Here is a 26,661-nt window from a genome sequence, read left to right on the forward strand (position 1 = left end):
CATCATCCTGAGCCTTATTGTTTTTTGTTTTCTGTGTTTTTTTTTAAACATTTATTTGTTTTCGAGAGACAGAGACAGAGTGCAAGTGGGAGAGGGGCAGAGAGAGAGGGAGACACAGCATCGGAAGCAGGCTCCAGGCTCTGAGCCCAGAACGCTCCAGCACAGAGCCCAATGCGGGGCTCGAACTCACAAATCGTGAGATCGTGACCTGAGCCAAAATGAAGAGTCAGACACTTAACCAACTGAGCCACCCAGGCGCTCCCCATTTCTTATATTAACACACACTGGCATTTCCCTTTTTTGTTGTTTTTAAGAACAATGTGGCCATGAACATTTTTTATGTATATTGTGGCATGCATCAGAAAAGTTGCTCTGCAATATAAATTTAGGAGTGGAGTCATAGGGCAGGCACGTGTTCAACTTTGTCAGATGATGCCAACGGTTTTCCCAAAGGATTTTTACCAGTTTGCTCTCCTGCCAACCATGTATATATTTTTGCTGCTTCAGATCCTTACCAATCTTGATGCTGATGCTAAGCGTTATTAAAGATAAGTTTCAATCTGGATTTAAAGCCTTTTTTTTTTTTTTTCTATCAGCAGGAAGGGACATCTAGTATCCATTACAATGGGAAAATCGTTGTGAAAGTATGGTTGAGGCAAAGTGCTTGTATCTCCCCCCACTCTCCAAGCCCCAAAACTTGCCCTGGGGTTAAACAGGAAATCTATGACTGTTGGCCTTCCCACACCACAGGGTGGCTTTTTTGAAACCGTCTATTTGGCTGCAATAGAACTAAATCATCCATCAATGTCCCAAGTCCATCCCCCTTCATTTTCTGTGAGTGAATTTATTCTGGACGTTATTTTCAAATTACGTGTGTCAGTTTGATGAGCTTGTGTTTTTCTGTGTTGTTCCAGGATTTATATGGGATAGTTTAAAAGAGGAGCATGATTGAGAAGAGGGCTTTTTGCTGTATAGGCATAATACGGAAGATAATGTTGTCATGCCTGAGGCTGTCCTCGGACACCAGGAGAAGTCAGCTAAGGAGAGGCTGGCTGTCATGTTTCATTTCTCTCCGCCTTCCCCCTATGTGTGTTTTATCTGTGAGCTAGGTGTTTTATTGTCCTTTGTCTTAGATATGTCCTAAATATTTAACCCAGGAGGTTAGCCAGAGGGTGGGGGGCTTGGGGCATGCCAAGTTCCACTGAAAGAGATTCACCTTTCTGCAATAGACCAGGGGTCCTGAATTCCACTAAGATCCCAGGATTTTTTTTTCCATCCGTCCAGTATAAGCTGCTTCAGGCATCGGCAGAGGAAAGCACAAAGAAAATAACATAATTGTTTGAGAAGCTGCTCAGAGGTACTCAGATTCACAGTTCACAGCAAGCAGCTAAAGGATTGATTATTAATATGTATCATTACAAAAGTTCTGTAAATGTGTATGCCGAGGCAGAAGTGGGGGGATAGCAAATGTGCCCCTAAACTCGTTCTTTACCGTAAATCCCCTCCTCTCCGCATCTACCCCCCCACTCCCAGTCCTTGTCGGAATGACTGTCTGGGGGACATTTTCACTTTGGTGCATTGGAAATAAAGCTTGAGGCTCTGGTTAGCTTCCTAAACCTTGAAGAAAGTCTTGGAAGGGCAGTACGGTTCTATGGCTTGCCTTTGGGCGTCCTGCCCATAGCAGGTGCTGCCGACATGTTTGTCCCATGATTATAATTATAGAAATATCTGTAATTAATACCTCCGGGCACTTTGTGTCGGAACACAATTAAGTAAGAACAAAGCACTGGGAGGTAAGGTGGGTAGGATTTCTGCAAAGGTGTCGTTTCTCAGAAGTCTTAATGAGCGGAGCAAGTCTGGCCTTGAGTCTGCTAAGCTTCGCCTATGGATGGCGGTGATATAGGAGAGCACCAGCCTTCGATGATCGCTTCTGCAGGATGGAACACGGGGCTGGATTTCCAGTCGGCATTTCTACAGACATCAATGCTTTTTAGACCTCTCTTTTTGATGGATTTCAGTGCTTCCTCAAAGGAAACGCTTGAGAATTCTGTGAAATTTCCTCTTGGCTTACACATTTAATTGGACAGTGGAAGTCTTCCTGTAAAACTCGTCCCTTCCTCCCCTCCCCACCACCAAGGTAGCTTTTGAGACAAGATATTGACTTTCTGAAGTTTGTCATAGTGACTCAGTTCTTACAGGAAGCATCAACCTCCTGCCTCCCCGCAAATTCTAACAGTCTGCCCAAAGTGCTGTCAAAGAAAACGTCCTTTTATTACATTTTAATAATAATGTGAGCCACATTCCATCCATTATGGCAGCAGAGGGATCCGGCCCAGTATTTGGCCTTGGGCCAGTAAGTCTACACCTCTCTTTCCCTCATCCATCCCCAGGGGGAAACCAGGCACTGGTTCGCCTTCAAGCATCTCCAAAGAAATGCGAGATTGTAAGACCTTGGGAATGGGTCCCTGTTGCAGAGTGATGGGGACTTTCTGCTGGGCCACCTTTGCAGACCCTCCATCTGGGATCTGTCTGTTCTGAAGATTCTTGTCCCAAAATGTGGTTTTTGCAAGCTGTGTAAGAATATGCCTAGGCGTCTTCTGTGCTGTGGGCTCGTTTTCTGGCTTGTGACGTAGGGGACACTGCTCAGCCAGCCTTGTGTCTCTTTAGCATGAGTCATGGCTAATTGGTCGGCTGCCTTGGATGTCTGGGAAGCCAAGAATCAGCTCACTCAGCAGCTATATGACCCGTGACCTGCGTTGTGTCTGATTGAAGGTCTCACTGTCCTAATTTGACCCCCAGTCACCTCTCCCTGTCCCCAGGGGTTGGACCACCAGAAGCTGCTTTAGCAGAGTAGAAAAGACAATTTCAGAATCTGCTTCCTTTGTTTCCCCAACCCTCCCATAAACCAGTTTCTAGGTGGAGTTGCAGTTAAAAAAAAAAAAAAAAGTTCTTAATGTCAACTGCTTAGAATGAAAAATAAGCTTTAGAAACAACTATATATGGCTAAAATAAAATTTTACTCATTAACTGGGAAACACAAGGAAAATGGAGGAAATCATACAAGTAAAAAGATGAAAATAAAATGATTTGGTTCTCACCACCGAGGGATAAGTGCTATTAGCCTTTTTTTTTTTTAATTTTTTACACATTTTATTTATTTTTGAGAGACAGAGCGTTAGTGGGGGAGGGACAGAGAGAGAGGAGACACAGAATCCAAAACAGGCTCCAGGCTCTGAGCTGTCAGCACAGAGCCCGACGCGGGGCTCGAACCCAGGAACTGTGAGATCATGACCTGAGCGGAAGTCGGATGCTTAACCGATTGAGCCACAGGCACCCCCGTGGTGTTAGCATTTTGATAGATAATTTTTAAGTTTTATTTGTTTCCTCTCCATACATGCATCTGCATGTGTGTGTATGTGAATGGATACATTTGGTTTTATTTCTGTTTTACAAAAATGGAATTGCTCTGTTTTTCATCCTACCCTCTTTTTTTTTTAACCGAAAGGAAAATTTTGCATAAACATCTCTCCACGTTTTTGAATCCTCTTCTACAACATCATTTTTAACGGCCTCATCTGAAAGTGGCTGCACTGTGGGGTAATTTAACTACTCACTGATTTTCAGATACTTAAGTTGCTTCCGGTGTTTTTTGTTCATATAAACAGGTCTCCCATGAACTCTGTGGTCACAGAATCTTTACGCGTGTTTCTGTTTTTTTAGAATAAAGCTTTACAAGGGGAAAACTCTTGGCTGAATGGTGTGGGCATTCTTAAGACTTCCTGCATTTAACCATTGGGTTAACCAGCCCTCCCACAACCAGCGGCTGTAGGAATCCGTCCGTTTCCCCAAACCCATGCTGCTACTCTGTATTGTGAATCTTGTGCCAGTCTTTCGACAGGTGAACAGTCATGTCTCATGGTCTTGCGATCATTCAGTTACTAGCAGTATCGAGCATTTATTTTTGTTCCTCTGTGTTTTTGGCCATTGGTATCCAGCCCCTTGTCAACTGCCTCTCCTCGGCCAAACCTCTCATGCATCACAAAAGCTCAGCTTTAATTAAGCTTGCTCAGAATCCTAAGCCCCATGAAGCCTTTCACAAAACCGGGCTTTTTCTACATACCACTTACCTCTGCTAAGCGGGGATGGACGGATTCAAGGACCAAAGGCTAAGAGACAACGCAGCCAGCATGCCATATACCATTCGGCCAGTAGAGGTAGCTGTTGCATCAACCAGCTCTCCAACCTTATCTGTGAGTTCAGCCTTTAAGGTAGAAAATAAATCAGTGCCTGCAGTATTTTTAACAACAGTATTTATTTAAAAAACACACACACAACAAACTCATGATTTTGTGGTTTTAAAAAAACTGCTTATTTTGTGCCCTCTTATGCTTGAATATAAAGCTCTCTGTGAATATTAGCAAGAGCCACTATATGAAATTTATTATTAATCATCTATTTTTAGGCACGAAGCTTTGCTGTATTATGTTTTAGCAGCAGAAACTGGAATTGAAGTGTCACAGACAAATTTAGCACACATCTGTGAGGAGAGGCCAGTAAGTAAATGTATTCTTCTCAGAATGGAAGCTCTAAGGTTAAGGATAATGAATTGGGTTGTAGGAAGGCAAAATTAGTCACTTGGCTGAAATATTAATGAATTCACTTTTTCTCCCCTTTCACCCCCTTAGGATCTGGCCAAGAGATATTTGAGCGTGAATTGTGTTTGGAGATACTATAATTTCTCTGTTTTTCAAATCGGTGCTCCTTCGTTTGGTATGTATAGAAAAATGGGTGCTAAGTTGAAGCGTTGGGAGCTTTTAGTCTTTAGTAACAGGGAACATCTAACAGCTCTGTGTGAAGTATGATATTTCTAAACAATTAGAAAAGAGTGTGAAAAATCTCTGCTGTTAAGATCATGAGGCTGCTGTCAGCCTCAAGCAATGCGCTTCTCCTTGTCCGTGGTCCACTGAATACTTGAACCTACCATTTCTTCAGAGTTGGTGAGAGGCCCAAAGAGAAAGTTGTTTTGGAGAGATTCTCTGGGCCAGTCGTGTGCTTTTTTTGCCCTCAGATGTATCCCTGTCTTCCTCTACTCTGGTCTGTGTAGTAGGGGGCTGATCCCCAGGAACTACAGTTCCCAGACTCCTTTGCCCCGGGGCATCTGATTAGTTTTAGCCAATGAGAGTGCTGGTGAGAAGCCCAAGTATTTCTGCTCTTCTCTCTCTCTACTTTGGGCTGTGTCTCCAGCAATGGCCGCCCGTTTATGGTTCCAGCTCCTGCCTGGCAATCCAGCCTCTGTGGTCTCAGCTGGCCTCCAGATCTAGGGATGCGAGTAGTTTCCTGCATTCCTGTTCTCTGGATTGTCGGTTGTTCCTCCATTTGCCTTTTCAGCTCTTCCAACACCCTGGCAACTAATCCTCAGTGTTGAAATCCATCTTTTGAACTACTTGACATAGATTCTATTTTTCTGACTAGACGTTGAATGATACATACGCTGTTAAACAAAACTTTTTCCGGAGGGAGAAAATAAAATATATGGCTTAAACAGAGTAAAGAAATACCCATCAGTCATCAAACCCAGGCAGCAAAATTTCAGATGTGAAATAAAGTGCCCAGAGCAATCTTGGCCGATTGGGCTGCAAAGTTGCAGACTGGGATTTTCACAGACCCATTCGGGACAGCTGCCTGGCAAAGCACAAAAATGTGCCTAGAAATGGTGATGCTCAGTACAAAAGCTTTTCTTTTTTTTCTTTTTTCTTTTTTCTTTTTTTTTTCTTTTCCTTTCCTTTCCTTTCCTTTCCTTTCCCTTCTTTTCTTTTCTTTTCTTTTCTTTTCTTTTCCTTTCTTTTCTTTTCTTTTCTTTTCTTTTCTTTTCTTTTCTTTTCTTTTCGCTTTTCTTCTTTTCCTTCCTGGCACACCAAGGAAACAATGATGTCATGTATTCACATTCCGGTAGGAAAAACTCTCTGTCACGCAACTGGGCCAACCATTGAAAATGTCGGTCTGAAATAAAACCACTTCACAAATGGGCCTGTGCTTTCTGTCCTGCAGCATATTTGAAAATGGGAGACCTTTACTACTATGGCCACCAAAACCAGTCACAAGACCTTGAGTTGTCTGTGCAGATGTACGCCCAAGCCGCATTGGATGGAGACTCACAGGTAAACAACAGAAACGAGCTCTTGGTGATGTCTGTTTGTGAGGTTGCAAGGCCTCAAGTCCTCACAAGCCACACACCCCCCCCCCATCTTTATCTTCTTCCCGGTTCACAAAGTCATTCCTCATCCATTTTCATAGCTCTGTGAAGGCATGAACCGTAATGGTGAACGTTTATTGAGCACGTACTGTGGTTCCCATCCCATCGTCACAGCAGTCTCATCAAGGGGGGATCATTATAACCATTTCATTTAGAGGGTAAGACTGCAACAAGGTGATACATTGCTCAAGGCCAGGCAGGTAGCAGGTGAAGCAGTCCTATCCGAAACCCAGATCTTCTGGCTCCAAATCCAAGAATTCTTTCTTCCAGATCCCATCAAACTGACTCACTGCATAGAAGCTGAAGAAATTGGAAGTGTGGTCAAAATGACAAGTGGTTTGTTTATTTGGCTGGGCCACCGATTCGGTGATAGGAATTTGCTCTTGGTGACTTTTTGGGGGGGGAAACTTCTTATTTTGGAATGTTTTTACATTTATAGAGAAGTTTCAACAAGAGTACGGAGAGTTGCTATATACCAATCATCCAGCTTCCCCTAATGTGAATATCTCGTATAACCACAATACCGTTCTCAATCTAAGAAGCCAGTGATGGTTCTGTACCATTCAGTCCACTTCAGGCTTTACCTGGATTTCACTTATTTTTTCACCAATGTCCTTCTTCTGTTCCAGGATCCCATCCAGGGCCCCACATTGCATTTATTTATCGTATTTCTTTAGTCTTCTTCAATGGGTAATAGTCACCCAGTCTTTCTTTGTCTCTCATGACCTTGATACTTATGAAGAACACTGGTTGGGTATTAGGTAGAGTGCGCCTCGATTGGGCTCTGTCTTCTGTTTCCTCATGAATAGAATGAAGTTCTGCATCTTGAGCAAGGAAAGCACAGAAGGGATGTGTCCTCAGTGTATCGTCTGAGACGTATGTGGTGTCGGTGTATCTCATTACTAGTGAGGCTGATCTCAGTCACTTGGTTGAGGTGGTTTCTTCCGGGGTGCTCCCCGGTAAAGTTGGTATTTTTCTCTTTCTAATTTATATATATATATATATATATATCTTGGGGAGAGAGCTTGCAACTCTGCAAATATTCTGTTCCTCCTCAAATTTCTGTCCGCTAATCTCAGCATTCTTTAGTAGATCTTGCCTGCAACAGTGATTAATGTGGCTAATGTGCTAATGGTGATCCTCTGTTTGCCTCACTCCTTCGACATCTGCTAATCAGAATTCTCTTGTGAGGATCTCAGGGTCATTTTCACGATGGAAGTTGCAATAGTTGTTACCTTCTTATACACCAGTTTTCTGGTGTTGCGCTCTGGGGTCTGATTATAGAGAAAAAGCCATGGAGCCCAACATGGGGTTTGATCCCACAACCCTTGAATCATGACCTGAGCTGAAACCAAGAGTCAGACACTCAACCACCTGAGCCACCCAGGTGCTCCTGAGTGTTTCTTTATTTGGGTTAAAACCCCACATCTCTATCACTTCATAGCTATTCATACACGGCAAGTCACTGAATCACTGAGTCTGTGTTTTCTCATTTGGAAGATGGAGGTATTTACCTCATAGGTTATGAAGATGAAATGTTTAACGTAGGGGCACCCGGGTGGCTCAGTTGATTAAGCCTCTGACTTCGGCTCAGGTCATGATCTCGCAGTTCGTGGATTAGAGCCCCGCATGGGGCTCTGTGCTGACAGCTCAGAGCCTGGAGCCTGCTTTGGATTCTGCATCTCCCTCTCTCTCTGTCCCTCCCTCGCTCGCACTCTGTCTCTCTCTCTGTGTGTCAAAAAGAAATAAACATTTAAAAAAATGTTTAATGTAAAGCACTGAGTGCAGCATTGAGTACACTCAATGGACATGATCTTTTCTGTTATTATTTCTTCTGGAATGAACTAGGAGTTGGTGGTAAAAGGCCTCATTATAGAGCCAAACTCCCTTAGATGATGTCTGTTGTCACTCAAATTTAGGGGAGTTTTTTCCCCCAATTCTGATTTATGTTTTTGGAAAAACAATGTTATACAAACATTAAAAGATAGTTTTAAAGCAAAATAAAAATTAAGGCATGCAGCCACAGTTCCATGGCAGGGGCTTTACTCTGTCCTGTCTTCTTGTCCCCTTCCAACCCCGTCTCTCTGTAACGTTAACAAGATTGCCCATGCCACTTAAAAACCCATCTCTTTTCACAAATTGTAGGAATGTGTGCATTTTATTGCGGAGTCTCTGTCATTATTAATTACTCTTAACCACCGCCCCATATTCTGTTGAGCTGAGCTGGTGAAACGTTTTTCTCATGTGCTATTTTATTCATTGATTCACCACATATTTATTCAGTCCCGCCATGTCTTAGACACTTCTTAGTGATGGGGACGTAAGAGAAAAAGATAGACAATATTCTTGCCTTCGTGGGATTGATAGTCTATTAAGGAAAACGTGGAGGCCATTTCCTGTGTGTTGCAATGCCACAGGGTGCTATGGTGGACATTTTCATATTTCCATCTTTTGTCTCCACTTGAACAATTTCTTTATAATCTGAAGGCTAGTGTTGCTGAGGCAAACAGTCAAAATGGGTTCGTGGTTACATAATAAGAGCATACTGTCGACTTGTTTTCTGAAAGGGTTTCTCAAGGAATACCTTAGCAAGCAGTGGTTGAGTGTAGGAAAGGAATTAAAATCTTGTCAGCACTGGATATGTTCACAACTTCATTTTTAATTATTCTAATTAAATAATTATGTTGATAACTTCCTTACTGTTTTACATTGCATTTATTTGATTACTAGTGGTGATGGACACTTTTACATATACTTTATGATCATTTACTCTTGATATTTATGTGAATTCTCTTCTCTTATTCTTTGCCTATTTATCTCTTGGATTTTTGATGCTTTTTTTTTTTAATTTATGTCGTAATTAGTTCTTTATACATTTGCCCGGTAGATAATGAACCTTAAGCTGTTACACTGCATACAAATATTCTCTAGTCTATTTTCCCATTTATTTTAATTTTGTTATTCTTCCAAGAGACATTAAAATTATATAAAGTGATTTTTTTTCTTTTTTTCTAATAGTTCAAGTTTTAAGAGTACCTTCCTTTTAGGGGCACCTGGGTGGCTCGCTCAGTTGAGTGTCTGACTCTTGATTTCAGCTCAGGTCATGACCCCAGGGTCATGGAATGGAGCCCCACATGGCGATTCTCTCTCTCTCTCTCTCTCTCTCTTTCTCTTTCTCTTTCTCTTTCTCTTTCTCCCTTTGCCCCTCTCCCCTTCTTGCACTCTCTCTCTCTTTTTAAAATAATAATAAAAAGAGTACCTTCCTTTTAAAGAATGGAGAGATAGTCTATATTCTGTTTGTGTGTGTGTGTGTGTGTGTGTGTGTGTGTGTGTATGTTGTGTGTGCATCTTAAAGACACAAGACTTTCATCTATTTAGGGCTTATTTAGCCGCGTAGTGGAAGTTAAGATTTGAGATTTGGACCTCGTCTGCTTGCATTTGAATCCCAATTCATGCCCCTGTCTAGCTGTGTTACCTTGGGCAAGTTCCTTAACCTCTCTGCACCCCAGTTTTCTCACCTATAAAGTAGAGAAGATAATAGTACCTATCTCAGTTTGTTGTTATGAACATCAAGTATATATAAAACAGAACAATGTCTCACATATAATAGCACTAAGAAAAAGTTAGCTGGGGGCACCTGGGTGGCCTAATCAGTTAAGCGTCTGACTCTTGATTTCAGCTCAGGTCATGATCTCACGGTTCATGGATTTGAGCCCCACGTCGGGCTCTGCACTGGCAGCAGGGAGCCTGCTTGGGATCCTCTCTCTCTCTCTCTCTCTCTCTGCCCCTCCCCCCCCCCACTCTCTCAACCATTTTGTAAAAACTTTAAAAAATGAAAAGGAAAGAAAATGTTAGCCACTGTTATTTTTATCATGATTATTGCACGGGATAGCAGTGAGAGGCTTAGTGTATACAACCTGTTGGGTGATTTTCATCGAGATCCTTATCAATGGCAACTGAAAGGAAAGGTTGAAGGGAGGATATAAGTCGTTAAAACATGACCATGAATTCTTTGAAGGGCCACAATCCAGTTCCATTCGTAAATCCCTAATGGTACGTTACCCATTGTTTTTCATTTATTTCTTGGTCCGGCCACGTGCTCAGCTCATGATGGTCAGGGCTTCTCCTCCAGGCAGTGTGGTAGCCTCCATACTTTATGAAGCACCTCTACTGTCAGGCTCTTAACTCTGCTGGGTTTTTTAATTGCATCTGCACAGCCCAATGAAGCAGGTCCTACCTCGGAGGGTCAAGACCAAGGCATATAAGGAAGAGGTAGGGAAATGTACTTGGGAGGAGCTGGGCCAAGAGGATCACGAGAGAAGGTTCTCCGCACGGGCCTAAGAGAGCAGAGACAAACCCCCGTATCCGACTGTGTGCACGAGAGGCTATGTTAGCCTGTCAGTCGGGAGTAGCACCCCCAGCCACCAAAGCATTCTGCTAGATTTCCGACATGCTGCTGGTGTCCCAGGGCATGATCTGTAAGTGATAGACATTGCCTTCAACTTGGTATTTTGGTTTGTTGATGATACAAGGGCACGTTTTCCAGTGAGTTCTGTCTTGAGAGAATGAGCAGGAAAGGACAGAGTCCCCTGGTTGACTGGCTTCTGGCAGATGGGACACAGCATTCCCTGAAAGCCTCCTGGTTCTCCTGCAAATAAATTTCTCAGATGCATATATTTAGGGAAACAATCCATCAATGAAGATGACAAAAACATCTGGCTTGAGGGACTGAAAAAAAAAAATCTAGAGGTTGTAAAAGTTTACATTTGATGAAGGGCTTGTGTCTGGGGTTTTATTATAAGGAGTTGATGAGTTTGGTTTGTGGCTTGTTTTCAGGGATTTTTTAACCTGGCTCTGCTAATTGAGGAAGGTGCTATAATCCCACATCATATTTTGGATTTCTTGGAAATTGACCCAACTATCCATTCTAATAACATCTCCATCCTTCAGGAACTGTATGAAAGGTGAGTTCAGAGCCTCTTTAATACTGTGGAGTCTGGGTGGCGTTTACTTCTTGGTAAAGGTTAGGCTTTCTTTTATTATGTAATGGCAGCTGTTATATAAAGGGCTCAGGACTTGTTTCGATTAGAGAGCACTCAGCTGGACCCAAACAGTTTCCCTGTCTGAAGCCTACCATACAGAATGTGCTTGATCTGAAGTCAAAGTGCGGACCAGGGTTTCCCATGAGGGTGGAAAGACTAACGCGTCCGATTAGACCACGCCTTGCTGCAAATAGAGAAGCAGTCCGACGTCCAGACTTCGGACAGGCGCTCGGACCGAAGTATTGCTCTGGCAGCTCGTTGCTTCAGGGTCCTCTTTGACCCATTAGCTTTTTTTATTAAGGACAGGACTCCTTTTTCTGAGGTTTCTGCCAGGATCCTGGAATTTCAGGGCAGACCCAAGCCCTTTAGAACTGGCTGCGTTTCTTTGTCTTGCATCTCAAGAGTGGCCCATGTGCCCAAAGCAGGAGGCGGGCGTGAGGGTCTGATAATGTGGGTCATAGGTAATGCCACCGAAGTTTGCCAGTACATCCGGATGCCCCGTGCTTTTTGTCCCGCAGGTGCTGGAGCCAAAGTAGCGAGGAGTCCTTCAGCCCCTGTTCCCTGGCCTGGCTTTACCTTCACCTGAGGCTCATCTGGGGTGCCGTCCTGCACTCCGCCCTGGTAGGCGCCATGTCCCCCGGCCCTGCCCATGGGGGTCCCTGCCTTTTGTCAGTCATCTGATTCATGCTTTGGATTTTGCAGATCTACTTTCTGGGAACCTTCTTGCTGTCTGTATTGATCGCCTGGACTGTGCAGTATTTCCAGTCTGTTTCAGGTAAAGATTTATAAGAAGCCAGGGCAATATAAAAACGTAGGGATTCCTTTCACCTACCAAGAAGATGACACTCTTCCTCCTCACGCCCTTGACTATGCTACTTCCTTTCATTAGGTTGGTCATTCGTAGGGTGGAGGTTTCCCCCAAGGTTATACTATAATCTCTGGCGGATGGAAGGTCCCAATTTTTGTTATATTTGTCAAAGTAAGCGAGGATTTTTTTTTTTAAGTAAGAAGCTTAAGATGCTGAACTAAAAGGTCTTCTCCCATTGAAAATACATCCACTATAGATACTCTGCGTCTGTTGCCTTAAATCCAGATCTGAAGCACCCTCCAGTATGAATTCTTCGTATTTATCCCAGTCAAGGAATCAGATGTGTGGGATGATAAACAAACACTCATGATGAATAAAAATACCCAGCCACATGGAGTCAGAAGGAGGGGCCAAAGAGGAATATGAAGTGAGCATTTAGGTTAGCGTGATTTCCACTGGTCACTGTTATTTGTCTGAGCTGGCGTAGGACCGTAGTTAAAGAGACAGACACCGCCTTGGCGTCTCTTTGGGCTTTGGAGTCCAAGCTTGGCTACTCATTAGCTGTGTGACTTATGGTGCGTTGGTTCACCTTCCTGATCTCCCAATTTCTCAACAATAAAATTAGGTTATAATAGTAGCGATTTCCCAGGGATGTCAGAAGGGTCCAGTGAAAAAAAATACGCATGACACTTACCAAAATGACTACTGTGCTTCATCTGAGCTGTTATAGTTATCTGGCATATAAAACCCTCTCGGTAAATGTGAGCTAGTACGTTCCTCTCCCCCATCAAACCGTAAGAGGAATCAGAGGCAGGATTTCGTGCATCATTTAGGATATCGCACACTTAGTAGGTGCTCAAATTTGCAAACCTCTGACCGTGGAGAATTATCATTTCCCGCCATCTTGGATGACCGCAGAAGGACATAATGTCTCACAAAGACCAGGAGGGACATTTACAAATGGATAAATTAGGACTGGACATGGCATTTGAGCACTTGAGCATTTGCTCAACCATTATTCATGTAGCAGATAATGAAAAGCGAAAGGAGTGCATTCCACCACAGATTCGATGGTGGGAAGGAAGTCACTGTCGCGAGAGGCTAATGCAGAATCACTTCCCTCTGATTTACCTGAGGAGGTTAACAAGGAGCCATCAAAAGCCCATCCAGATTTGCTGCCCCGTTGTATGCCACCTTATAAATTTTCCTCATGCAAATTCTGTCCCGTCCCTAAATTTGTTGCCAGGTAGAGCACATTTATTTTGCATCTTGTCAGTGTTTTCCATTTCAAATTATCTTTGTCAGTTTTACTCTGCAGAAATATTGTTATGATTATTACAAATGCAATTCCGTGAGAGGAGCTGAAAATTGTCTTTATGATTTTATGCCAGCTGGTAGCCATGAAAATTCATGGGCTGGTGGAATCGCTTTTATCAGAAGTTGTCTCTTTTTCCTGTCTTCCTGTCTTCATTATCAGTCTCTCCACATTCTCGCCTCCCTGTCCCTCCTGCCCTTTGATATTTTTTTTTCCCTTTGCTCTTTTACACATGTTCTTCATTTATTTGCAAACTCTTTCACTTCCTGTGCGGACCTCCCTCCCTGTTGCTGGCCTTGGACGAGTCTGGATGGGCTCTTAAAGTTCATTTAATTCTACGCCCTTCATTTCACAGATGGACAGACTGAGGCCACGTAGACAAAGTGGTCTGCCCCAAATCACAAAACAAAGTCCAAGAAAGGACAGAGGGCAGCAGGATTTCACACTTTTTCAGACTTGCAATACAGGTGGCCCTTCAGCAACAGGGCGAGTGAGGGACACCGACCTACCCTGAGCTGAAATGCTGCAGAAAACTTTGACTCCTCCAAAACTTCGCTACTGCCTGCTGTTGACCAGAAGCCTTACCAGTAACATAGTCAATTAACACATATCTTATATGTTATATATGTTATGTGCTGTATTCTTACATTAAAGTAAGTTAGAGAAAAGAAATTGTTATTCAGGAAATCATAAGGAAGAGAAAGTACTTCCATGGCGCTGTAGTGTATTTATTAAAAACCAACACAAACTTGTGTACGTGGGTCCATACAGTCCAAACCTGTGCTATTCAAGGGTCAACAGTATTTTAAAACAGTGGCTACGATCGTGTCTCTGACCTATTGTTGCCTTATATAAAAAATATTTTGTAGCACATTTTTTGGGTACCTTGAAATGAACGATAATTAACCTGCCTCCAGACATATTTTTAAAAATAATACCCCACAGCAATATAAAGGAGAAATAAAAAGAAACCAATTATAATAAAATGATGCATATTTCACTATGTAAATTCTAGCCCCATACTTCTTTATTGTAATGTGCACATGAATCACCCAGGGATCTTGTTTAATGCAGATTCTTGAGTCAGTAGGTCCAGGGGTAGGATTCCACATTTCTGACAAGATTTCAGGTGATGTCCATGCTGCTGTTCCATGGGCCACACTTTGAGTAGTGAGGGCCTAGAAGTAAAAAAAAAAAAAAAAAAAAAGTCTTCACGTATTTCCAAAATGCGCCCCGAGTAGTACCTACTAGCCCTGTTAGAACTAGTGTGTCAGGAGTTAAAATATGTAGTCAATTATTTTCCTATTTTTAAGGTCCTCCCCATAAGTGCAAATTTGTCAATAACTTTGAAATAGGAAGGTACTCTGTCAGTGACTAGACAGTGGGGCAGGGGACGAATTGGCACACAGGAGCAGGGGGAGAAGACGGCTGAGAGGACAAAGCATCTGTCTCCCCAGTGACCCCGGGGCCGGAGGTCTCACGACCTGCCCGGTGGGAAGGGGGCGCCCTCCCGTAGAGGCTGGTGGCCAAGATGTGGGGAAGCAGGCACAGGAATGAAGCCCGGGCACTGGCCGACAGCGAGGAGGGACCAGATTTGAAAGTCGGGAGCCTCCTTTAAGTAGCCTCGTGTAAGGATTGTGCTGTAAGTCAGGGATCTTTGTCATTTTGTGATTTGCATTTTTCCAGCTAGTTGTTTTTCAACATTAGTGATTTATGGTCAAACTTCTAAATTGAGCTGTCCATCCGTTTTGCTTTCGGCTCCAACTACCTTCATTTCCCTCCTGAGTTTATGTGCTCTGTGATATATGGTCCACACTCTGCCGCCTTTGCCACACTAAATCGTCCCGCGTCCGGAAGGTTAGCAGTGTGGGACAGTAGCTAACCGCATGGGCTCGGGAGTCATGCGCTTGGATTCTGGCCCTGCCACTGACTTGTGTGACCTTGGGCAAGGGAGGGAGCCCATGCGCGCCTCGGTTTCCCTTTCTGTAAAATAGCAGAAATAGCGGTCCACCTACCTCCTGTTGCAGTTGAGGGAAGCCAACAGCCAGATAACACGAGGTAAAGTGCTTAGAACTGAACAAGCGGTGGCTGTAGCTCCCCTAGGAGTAATATCCTCGGGGGGTTCCACCCTCAATTCAAGCTTGACCTCAGGTAGCACCTGTACTTACACGTCGTGCTTTATCTCAGTAACAGACACAATTCCCAGAGCCCAGTGGGTTTTTCTACGTTGTTAGACTCTTTCTCAAACACAAAACGCTTTTTTAAAGTATCTAAAAGATATTGACCAGGCCATGAAGAGAGCCAGAGCGAGTACATGAAAAATATCGCACGTCTCTCGTTTCCTTGAACTTGATGTTGCCTCCCAGCTTGTGTTCTACCAAGTGGCTCAGTCTTTCTTGAGGCCAGCGCCCCCCAGGGTGGTGCAAGGGTCCCTGGGTCTTGGTCCACTCACACTGTCGCCAGTCTGATAGCTGAACACACGCTGCCGTGCGCCTACTCTGTCTCTCCAAGTCCACTGGCTTTGCAGCTTCTGGTCACCTAGGGGTCCCTCCGGCTTTGCTTCACCTTTTTTCTCCCCGGTCTTCCTTTCTGAAATTGCTGAAGGGGCAAGGCGAGGGCTTAGCGGCCAGTACAACCCACAGCCGGGGCTCAGCCACTTTCCCAGGCTCCAGACCCTCCTTCTCCTGCCTCCCTGAGTCTCCGAAGTGCTCCGCCTCTCCCCTGTCAGGGACGCCAAGCATAATTGCCTTAATGGACTCAGGCTTTTGAAAAAACAAAAAAATCCCGAAGCAAAGTATGTCTAGAGCCGTTTCCTTTTCTGCCCTGCTTGCAGTCCCCCCTGAGACAGAGAAAGCATGGAGCCTGGCTGGCTGCCCAAAGGGAAGGGAAGGAGAGAACCGAGGGGCAAACCGGAAGGGACGATTTCAGAGACTCCTGCCTTACCAGTGTTACCGTGAACTTCAATTCCCAGTAGAATGCGCAGTGTAGAGCAAGACATTTAGAACAAACTACCAGCTCCCAGGTGTGATGGGCTAACCTCTCGCTCCAATGTCATTCTACTCCAAACGTTCATGATTCAAGCCAACTCTTTCTTTCTGCCTACGTGGTTAGCCCAGTGTCTTTGCAAAAGAGTAAGATGATATGAACGAGATGAATGAAGTCATTTCTACTCTTCTGTCCTCTCCATTTCCAGTTAATGAGGTTGCTGCTAAAACTACAGTGAAATGTCACAAAGCAGTGCTCATGAAAAAAACTAGTAGCCTTAAAGTCAGAGCGACTTAATGGTGAGAATTCACTTTTCTTCGATCTCATTGCCCTTGGCACTGATCTAGTAGCTTTACTCATAAGAAATGTTTAAATGACATGAATTGTATACTTGTCCCGGGCCTCGCTAGATCTCGAGACCCAGGTGAAGCAGGCTATATCTTGTTCATAGCATAAGATTTCCAGGTCTTGCCTGTTCCCACCCCTCCTTGCCCCCCCACCCCCAACCCCCACCCCCCGCCCCGCCCCGCCATCTTTGCAAACTTTATTTTACCATTTCAGGACTGGCTGAATATATTTTCTCCAGTTCTTCTTTCTTTCATGCTCCCATCTGGTCAACCAGCAAGCAGACATTTTTCCTACAATGGTCCACCACAGGGGTTGGCAGATTTTTTCCATGAAGGCCAAATAATAAGCATTTGGGGCTCTGAGGGCCATCTCAACTACTCAACTTTCATTATACACCCAAGGCAGCCAGCCATTGGTGACACATGAAAACAAATGGGTATGGCTCGTTTCTGATAAAACTTTACCGAGGACATGAAAATTTGAATCTCATATGTCTTTCACATGTCATGAAATATTACTCCCCTCTTGATTTTTGCTCGATCACTGACAGTGGTAAAAATAATTCTTAGGTTGCAAGCCATACAAAAACAGGCAGTGAGCCCCATCTGGCCTGTGGGTTGCAGAGTGTCAACCCCTGGGTCTACACCGCTCAGGGCCAGCTCTTGATTAGTCTCACTAATGTATAGAACATGGTCCCCCAAGCAGCAAGTGATACAGAAATCATTTCTATTTGGTGCTGGAATAGTCTCTGTAATATTTGAAACGGCACACTCATTTTCCTGGTTACCTTGATTCCAGCCCGGTAATCAAATTAGCACACATTTCAGGTGAGCAGAGACGAAGAGACCACTTTAAAATTATGATGGGCTGTGGGGGGCTTGTCCAATGATGGCAAACCCCTGATGGTGGTGGGGGAGGGGAGAGTTCTCGCATGGATAATAACAAATTTACTGTGGAAACATCGAGCACTTTCATTATGCTCTTACGAGAAGATTTAAAGTGTGGCAATGCTAATTATGCATTCCTTTTACATTTACACACTGGCACTTTTTTGTTTTAATCAGAAAACTGATTGCTGATTTTTCTTGTTACCATGGTGATTTAAACATTTTTTCTCCCCCCCCTCCCCCCACCCAGAGCTTGAAAAGGAAAAAATGCATGCTTTAGTACTTTGTTAACTTCCTCAGAGATCAATCTCCGGGCCTAAGGGGGTCTGGGACACCATCTGAACCAAGCCCTTCAGTTCACAGATGAGGAAACTGAGGCCTATGAGATTTAAGCATTTTAGGACTAAAATAGCTGCCATTCAGTACCTACCCTGAAGTCCCCTGCTAATGGCAGATAAATGAGACTTGCCCAGGCCAGGTCTCCTGACTCCAGCAAATGGTCTTTGTACCACGTCACTGGGCCACATGCTCCCAGCTATGTTAGATCATCTACCAGAGTTTTGGCTTTAACCTAGAAACATCCACATCATCATGCAATACCCTGGGTCCTCCCTGCCCCACCAACCACCACCACTGTCCTGTTCTTTCAAAACCATCTCCGGATTCACAAGATCTTCTGTAGGTGTTGAAAAGGGTCCCTAGGAGAATTCCTTTCCATATCCAGAAAAGCCAGAGGGTTTGGAGCTCGTTCGAAAGTTCGTGGAACGGTCTCTTGGCGGTGAAACTCTTGACGAGTCTATCTAGAAGTCAGATTGTCAGTGTGGTGGCAGCTTTTTCAAGTTGATACATTTCAGGCTGGACACTGGGAACTTCTAAAAATGGTCCCACCTGCTGAAGACTGTATAAGACTCCAGGATTGCTGAGCATGATTAAGATCACTACTTAAAGACAAGCTAGCAGTTTGCACAAACGATGGCCCCTGTGTTAACCGTATGTCACACACGCCTGCAAACTGCTACCCCCATATCACAGATGAAAAAACCACAGCTCAGAGAGGCTAAATAACTAGCTTAACACTCAGCTGGTATAAATGTCAGAGTCGTGTAAGTCCTGGTCTTTCTGGCTTCAAAGTTTGTGCTGTTTTCAGAGGCTCCTGGGGAGGGTTCCTAGAAACAAATGCACCAACTCTTTTATCAGTCCTATAAGACATGTCCCTGAAAGTAATAAATCTTAAAACACGTTTTGAGGGTAAAACAGGTATACTATCACTAGTATTAATAGCTAACATTTGTTGAGTACCTCAGCATGCCAGACCCTGTCTGGGCACTTGATATACACTAGCTCATTTAATTCTTATAACAGCTTAGCGTGGTATAGATCCTTTTATTTCCCCCATGTTTTAGAGGCAGAAGGAGAGAAGGTAATGTGCCCAAGTCACATAACTGATGAAGGAGAGTTCCCGAGTGGCCAGTGGCCAGAGACTACAGTCTTCGTAACCGGGACACCTCTCAGCCTCAGTCCGTAAAGCAAAGTATGCCAGCCTCAGCACCACTGATATTTGGAGCTGGATCATTCTTTGTTTCAGGCAGGCTACCCCACGCATTGTAGGACTCCTAGCAGCATCCCTGGCCTCTACCCACTGTCTATTAGCAACAGCCTGCCCTCCAGTTGTGACAACCAAAAACGTCTACCGATGTAACCAACTGTCCTCTGGGAATCACGATTGCCCTGTGTGAGGGGCGACTGGGTGGCTCAGTCAGTTAAGCATTCATCTGTTGATTTAGGCTCAGGTCATGATCTCACACTTGTGAGATCAAGCCCCGGGTCAGACTCTGCGCTGACAGCATGAAGCTTGCTTGGTCTCTCTCTCTCTCTCTCTGAAAAGTAAACAAATAAGCTTTAAAAAATTGCCCTATTTGCAAAGGGCTGACATAAAGTACAAAACTTCATAAGCTTCCCTAATATTTATGGTGGTTTAGCCTCCTTACTAAAGGTAGATAATTAAACCAAGTAGTCACGATTTCTGAAACTTATCCACATTTTATCTAAATAACATAATTTAAACCAAATTTGGTACATCATCCAACTGGAATAAGAATGTGAATAAAACAAACACTCCTTTCTGATTGACTGGTATAATTAATTCATGGCTCACATTACATCAATGCCATGAAAGAAAAAAAAAGAGAGAGAGAGATGACCACAGGAAACATAGACCAGGAAACATAGACATAGAGAGTTGTTATTCTTTCCTTCCTTCCTTCTTTTCTTTCTTTCTTTCTTTCTTTCTTTCATTTTCTTTCTTTCTTTCTTTCATTTTTTTTCTTTCATTTTTTCTTTCTTTCATTCTTTCTTTCATTTTCTTTCTTTCTTTCATTTTTTCTTTCTTTCATTTTCTTTCTTTCTTTCTTTCATTTTTTCTTTCTTTCATTCTTTCTTTCATTTTCTCTCTTTCTTTCTTTCATTTTCTTTCTTTCTTTCTTTCTTTCTTCCTTTCTTTCATTTTGTATTTCTTTCATTCTTTCTTTCATTTTCTTTCTTTCTTTCTTTCTTTCTTTAACTAAAATATCTGCCTGGAAGTCACAATACAAATGCAGAACTTTGCATCCCAGGAGGTCAGAACCGGCAGAGATCTTTGCACATCTGTTCCAGTCTGCCATGTTACAGAAGGGGCACCAAAGTCTGAGTAACCTACATAACGGGCGTAAGGTTACTTATCAAGTCAGGGCCACTGGACTAGAAGCTTCTCTCCCGGCTTGCTGGGGTCTAGGTGTGGTTGCGTGTCCTGCACACACTGGTTTAAACATTCAACACCTGTCGTACATGTGTCTCTGCAGCCAGTGGTTCCCGTCCCACACCAGCCCGGGCCTCCTCAGACCCCACGGCCCCGTCCACCAGTCCGGCTGTGACTCCAGCTGCAGATGCCTCCGCTCAGGACCAGCCCACGGTCACTAATAACACAGAGCCTTGAGAGTGAACTGTGCGCTCCAGGTCTCTCCCGATGAGAGACAGTCCTTCCAACAGCTGGTATTGGAAAGCTGGGGCTAGGGCATTATACTGATAAACACCTTACGTACATGTCTTGTCAACTGGATGCGAATTTTGCACTTGGTGTCTTTTTTTTTTTTTTAATCAAATTAGGAGGAAGTACCCAGAGCAGGCAGTGGCTAAACCAAAGGTTATCAGCCAGATACAAGGAGACTCCTGATCACAGGGGTCTGTTGAGGAGGTTAACTGGGTCACTGCAGATGTGTGTATGGGGAGTCAGAGTTTGCCCTGTGGCCCATCTGAATCCTTACACACTGAGATGCATTTAAAAAAAATCTTAGCCCCTGTTCATTCCCTGTTTTTAAAGAACAGAAAATTGTGACTTGTCTACCAGGTAGGGAATATTTCGGTATGTGTGTTTGCCACAGTCCGGCTCCTCAAAGTCCAAAAGACGGGTTTCAATTTGACTTCCAAGACCCGGCGGTTCTAAGGCACCTTGAAATAAATAGGTTATGGCTGGAAATGCAGGGAGGGTGATGGCTTTGTAAATGGGTTTACATTTTTCTCCTTGGATTTTTCTAGGGTCGGGCTTCCGAATCATTTAATGACATTGTTGGATATCGTTTACTTTTCAATCAAGTCCATAAAATAACATTTAGAAAATTCTTAGTATTTAACTGTAGTCTTCTCCATGAATTACCCATTAGAATAGACTGGCAGCAGGGGAATATGCAGGAAATAAGCCTTTAGCTCATAGTTCCGTCCCTACCCCTTATGCCTGCCTGAGTTTGTGCGAGGGTGTGTGTGTGTGTGTGTGTGTGCATGTGTGTGTGTGAGAGAGAGGGGAGGGGGTTGGGGGGGAAAGAGGAAGAGCAGACTGTCTGTATGCTGTATGCTGCTAAGGTAGTAAATAAATCAGTAATGCAATATTGTGGGTCCAAACTACTCTTTGCACTACTTTATTTACAGTAGTAAATAAAAATTATTTTTATACTGTTGACTTCTGGGAAGTGGCTTTTTTTTTTTCCTTTTTCATAGTTACTGCTGTCCTCATACAAAGTCCTAAGGTCCATGCATGCTCCCCAAGGAGGCAAAAAAAAAAAAAGAGTCCTCCCTATGAGAGGGATTATTTCTGGTAACCATGAATATTTACAGATATAAAGGTGGAAGGAGGCTCTTCTCCAGGGATCCCATGCTCAGAGTTTGGTCCCCCGTGATGTTCGCGTGGTGCCAAACATGGTCGGGGCTTCTGACTATTCTGGGGCTATATTTATATCAGTTCTGGGTAACACTTGCAGCCCATGCCCTTTCTCCTGTGCCTACTGTGTGTGTAGAACGCTCTTGTTTTATCAAAGGTTGTCTTTCCTGTTTGCGAGCGAGCCAGACTTTGGAGTCTGACAGCCCTGGATTCAAATTCTGGTTCTATATCTTACTAGCTTGATAACCTTGGGTAAGGCATTAACCCTCTCTGAGGCTTGGATTACTGCTTTATAAAGTAAGGGTCATAAAATCCACCCCTCGGACTTCTCATGCAGCTTAAATGACATAATGGAAGTAAACCCCCCATGGCAGTGCCCTAGACGTGGTTGATTATCTTTATTAGAAAGAGAAGGCTGAGGGGTGCCTGGCTGGCTCAGTCAGTAGAGTACGAGACTTTTGAGCTCAGGGTTCTAAGTTCAAGCCCCACAGTAGGTGTAGAGATGACTTAAAAATAAAATCTTTAAAAAAGAGAGAGAGAGAGAGAGAGAAGCCCGGGAGTCCAGATACCAGGTAAAGGGCTCTTTGCTCTACCTGGATCCTCTCTCCATGGCAAACACACTCACTCCTCAGTTGCTGGGATCATAAAACTGCTGATGGCTCACAGCTACATCCCTCACTGGGAACTGCCCAAGGTTATGTCCTTGTAAGAGCACCTCACGGCCAATGACTTGTTGATATAGGGCAGGCTTTCTCAACCTCAGAACTAGTGACATTTGGGACCTGATGGCCACCTTGTGTATTGTAGGACATTTAGCAACAGCTTCCCTGGTCTCTACCCACTAGATGCCAGTGGTGCATGTACCCCCCCCACCCAGCCACCCCCCCCCACACCAATTGTGAGAGCCAAAAAATATCTCCAGACATTGCCAAATGTTTTCACGGGAGTGGGGAGGGGGGGAACTCACCCCTGCCACCCTTCACCTCGGGAATGACCAATGTAGGAAAAAAGGCTTCTTGCTTCAACTTGGAACAGCCCTGAAGGGCCCTCCCAGCTCCAGGATGCCAGCTTGGTGGCAACCTCATTATAGTTCAATATCTCCCTCTGCCCCATTCTGCCTTCCTTGTTTGTGAAGGATTTCCTGACACTGGTCCCATAAAATTTCACATGCCACCCTGCACCTCAGAGTCTTTTTCCAAGGAACACAGCTATATTAGTCTGCTAGCGCTGCGATAACAAGGTATCCCAGACTAGGGAGCTTAAACAACACAAATGTTTTTCCTCACAGTTTTAAAGCCTGATCCGGGTCCAAGATCCAGGTGTCACCAAGGCTGTTTTCTTCTGTGGCCTCTCTCCTTGGCTTGTAGGTGGCACAGTCTTCCCTCCATGTGTGGCTGTGTCCTCATCTCTTCCTCTTATAAGGACACCAGTCACATTAGATCAGAGCCCACCATAACGACCTCATTTTACAGCACTGATCTCTGTCAAGGCCCCATCTCTGAACACAATCACATTCTGAGATACTGGGTGTTAGGACTTCAATGTGAGAATGTTGGGAGGACACAATGCATCCCATAACATCAACCGGAGACACCATGGGAGGCTGCTTCAGTTCCAAAGCGTGGATTCGTGGGAACCATCTTGATTCGAGACAGCCAAACGTGCTCACCTGCAGGTAATGTGGGAAAGAGCTGGAGTCGTTTTGGTACCAGACGACCTCAGGAGAAGCTGGTAGGTAGGTCACACATCAATTCATGTCCCAGCTTAGACACCTGTTCTCATGGAGGTTCTCGGGCTGTGTGATGGGGGTCCAGCCCACACCTTCTCAAACCTTGACCTCCCTCTTCTCTTCTCAAGCTCTAAATTCAATTCCTATGAGGCTAGTGTCCAAGCTGACTGGAACACAACCTTGCATAGTGAAGTCAACATGGGTTGGAGATGGGGGGGAAGGAATGGAAGAGTAGGGTCAGAACTGATATTTACTTCCTTTCTTATTGTCCCCTCCCTTTGGGACAGTCTCAGATCAGGGGGTGTAGACCAGTAAATTGTGAAACAAATCTAGCACACAGATGTGATTTCTTTGGCACATCCAATGTATTTTTTTTTTTAATTTGATTTATTTCCTAACATCTTAAAATCAAGGATTTGGGGCTCTTCCTAATAAAATCTGAAGATGTAAAAAAGTAGCTTTCCTTCCCACATGGCAAGAATGAACTGAAGCTAAGGAGGTCTGCTCCTTTTAGATAGAGCTTGTGCCTTCTGGTTTACCCCAGTCCCCACCATTTCCTGTTGAGTTACACCTAGCCCACCTAGGCATTACAATCTATGCTTTGTACTTCCTTCTTTTATTCTTAGTGACCTCATTTTGGCAAATCTGAGAGAGATGCCCAGATTCATCTAGTGCTTAATCATTGTCAAGCTTCTGTTAGCTGGATAAGTAGTGGTCTTTCTTTCCACTCTTTGGTAGAGAGAGATGCCAAGTTGTGACTCATTTGAAGTCCCAACAAAGTGTCTAAAAAAGTTGTAGGATACAATGGCAATTAAAAAATAACCAAAAATATTTTTAAAACATTTTTAATGTCTGGTAATTAACCCAACCGTAAATTCACTAGATCTTCACCAAGAAAGCTAAAAATTTTATTTTAGAAGAGTTTTTTTAGGTGTATTTGTTTATTTTGAGAGCGAGAGCATGAGGGAGGGGCAGAGAGAGATTGAGAATCCCAAGTAGGCTCCACATCATCAGCACAGAGCCTGATGTCGGGCTCAAATTCACAAATTGAGAGACAATGACCTGAATTGAAGTCAAGAGTCACATGCTCCACTGGCTGAGTCACCAGGCACCCCTAAAAAAATTTTAAGCATAAAAGAGGATATAAAGTAGTCCGAATGTCCATTGATAGAATAATAACATACAAATATGTTAATTTCCTCAAAGTTAATGTATAAATTCAACGACATTTCAACCAGTCCTGATTCTGTGTTTGTGAGGAACTGATAAGCTGGTTTTAAGATGTGTATGGAAGGGGACACGTCCACGTACAGGTGAAGAAAATCCGAAAAAGAAGAAGAAAGAGAAGTGACTTACCAAACATCATTTTACCTCAAAGCACAGGAACAGAAACAGTGGGGTGGCGATGGAGGAATAGACAAATGGTTCAAAGGGGATCAATCGAGAACCCAGAAGCAGACCAGTTATAAATAGACATTTGGTGCATGGTAAAGTGTCATCACAAACCAATTGGACTAAGAGTGGAATGTTTAGTAGACAGAGTCAGGAAGTTGGCTATTCCCAGGTAGAAAAACAAGATGGACACTGTATTTCCTGTCCTTTATATAAAAAAATAAATAAATTTCATATTTAATTAGACTTAACTGTGAAAGGCAGAACTGCAAGACTCGTAGGAGAAAATTCAGGAGAGTATTTTACTGAGCTTGAATCAGAAAAGATTTTTTAAACAATATATACATTTCTTTTTTTCAAAAATGAAGGATTTCTGCTGTGATGCCACAGACAAAATTGGCAGATTGGTGACAGACGGGGAGAAGGCTTTTGCAATATCCATCACCACAAAAGATCAATGTCTGCATTGGATAAGGAATGCACACTAATCGACCACAGCAGAAACCCCAGTAAAAAAAAAATATATATATATACATATATATATATATATGTGTGTGTGTGTGTGTGTATATATATATATGTATATATGTATATTCAAAGCACATGATCAGGCAATTTATGGAAGGAAAAAATCTAATGACATACAAGTGGATAAAAGGCTGCTCAATCTAACCCAAAGTCAAAGAAATACAAATTAAAATGAAAAGATATCACTTCATAACCACATATTTGCAAAAATGAGAAAGACACATAAGACTGAGATATGGGGGAAGAGAAGCTCTCAGGCTTAGCTATCACGAGGGCCAACAGCTGTGCAATATGCAGGCAATGCACTTACTGAAAATTAAATGTTTATTACCCAGCAAGTCTGTTCTTGAGGACAGGCTCCACAAATTGCACATCCGACAGGGGATGCGTATGAGGGGGCTGTTCATCACAGCACCGTTTCAGAGAACAAGGAGATGGAGCAGCCTGGAAGTCCATCATTCGGAGAACGGACGTGGTAGATGAATATGATGGAAAACGATGTGCCAGTCAGAAAGTAAGGAACCAGACTTATGAGCAGCAGCATAGAGAGATGTACAAAATATATTAACACATGAAAAAAGTAAGCAACTGAATAAGATCTGATCTCAATACTGTTTGTGTAAATTAAAAATCCAGCTCCCAAGGAATAGTATACGTGCACGCGCACACACACACACACACACACACAGCTCTCAACCTTGGTGATATTCACATTTTGGGCTATCTAGTACTTTGTTGTAAGAGCTTGTCCTATGTATTGTAGGATGCTTAGCAGCATTTCTGGTCTCTCTCTACTAACTGCCAGTAGCACCCCTTCTGCTGTGACAACCCAAAATTTCCCCAGACGTTTCCAAATGTCCCCGGGTAGGGATGGAGGAAAGTCTGTCCTGGTTGAGAATCATTAGGTCAGATCATATATCACGGGCTCAAACTATTAGAGTAGCTAGTTAAGTATTCAGAGGCAGGGACTAGAAGACAGACTGTATGAGGAAAGGAAAAGTATTACAATAAAAAAAGAGCAGTGTTTTGCACACCAGGTGATGGTGTGCCATGAACTGAAGAGAATGATTAATACTACGGTGGGTAACTGGGGTCAAAATACAAGAAGCAAAGCAAAACAAAAGAAACTAAAATTGGCCTCAGTCGTCAGAATTGGCAGGTGTTTATTAGAATTCGGTCTTCTACCAT

General features: G+C 43.5%; 1 protein-coding gene across 7 annotated transcripts in view; it reads left to right on the plus strand.

Moving 5' to 3' along the window:
* The window catches only part of SEL1L3 (SEL1L family member 3), a 103,185-nt gene extending 81,614 nt beyond the window's left edge, over positions 1-21,571 (plus strand). For 5 of the 7 annotated variants that reach the window (XM_042984825.1, XM_042984827.1, XM_042984828.1 and 2 more), the window contains exons 18-24: positions 4,463-4,553; positions 4,686-4,770; positions 6,049-6,158; positions 11,090-11,217; positions 11,814-11,916; positions 11,998-12,070; positions 20,476-21,571. In XM_042984825.1, the coding sequence (XP_042840759.1) occupies positions 4,463-4,553; positions 4,686-4,770; positions 6,049-6,158; positions 11,090-11,217; positions 11,814-11,916; positions 11,998-12,070; positions 20,476-20,609 (724 nt within the window). In that variant the 3' untranslated portion in view covers positions 20,610-21,571. Of the gene's footprint in view, positions 1-3,995; positions 4,251-4,462; positions 4,554-4,685; positions 4,771-6,048; positions 6,159-11,089; positions 11,218-11,813; positions 11,917-11,997; positions 12,071-13,773; positions 14,012-20,475 lie in introns of those variants that run through there. The other 2 variants (XM_042984829.1, XR_006217054.1) reach the window with 2 other exon arrangements.
* Positions 21,572-26,661: the final 5,090 nt, after the last annotated feature.

This window comes from Panthera tigris, chromosome B1 (genome assembly GCF_018350195.1).
Source record: "Panthera tigris isolate Pti1 chromosome B1, P.tigris_Pti1_mat1.1, whole genome shotgun sequence".
NCBI lineage: Eukaryota > Metazoa > Chordata > Mammalia > Carnivora > Felidae > Panthera > Panthera tigris.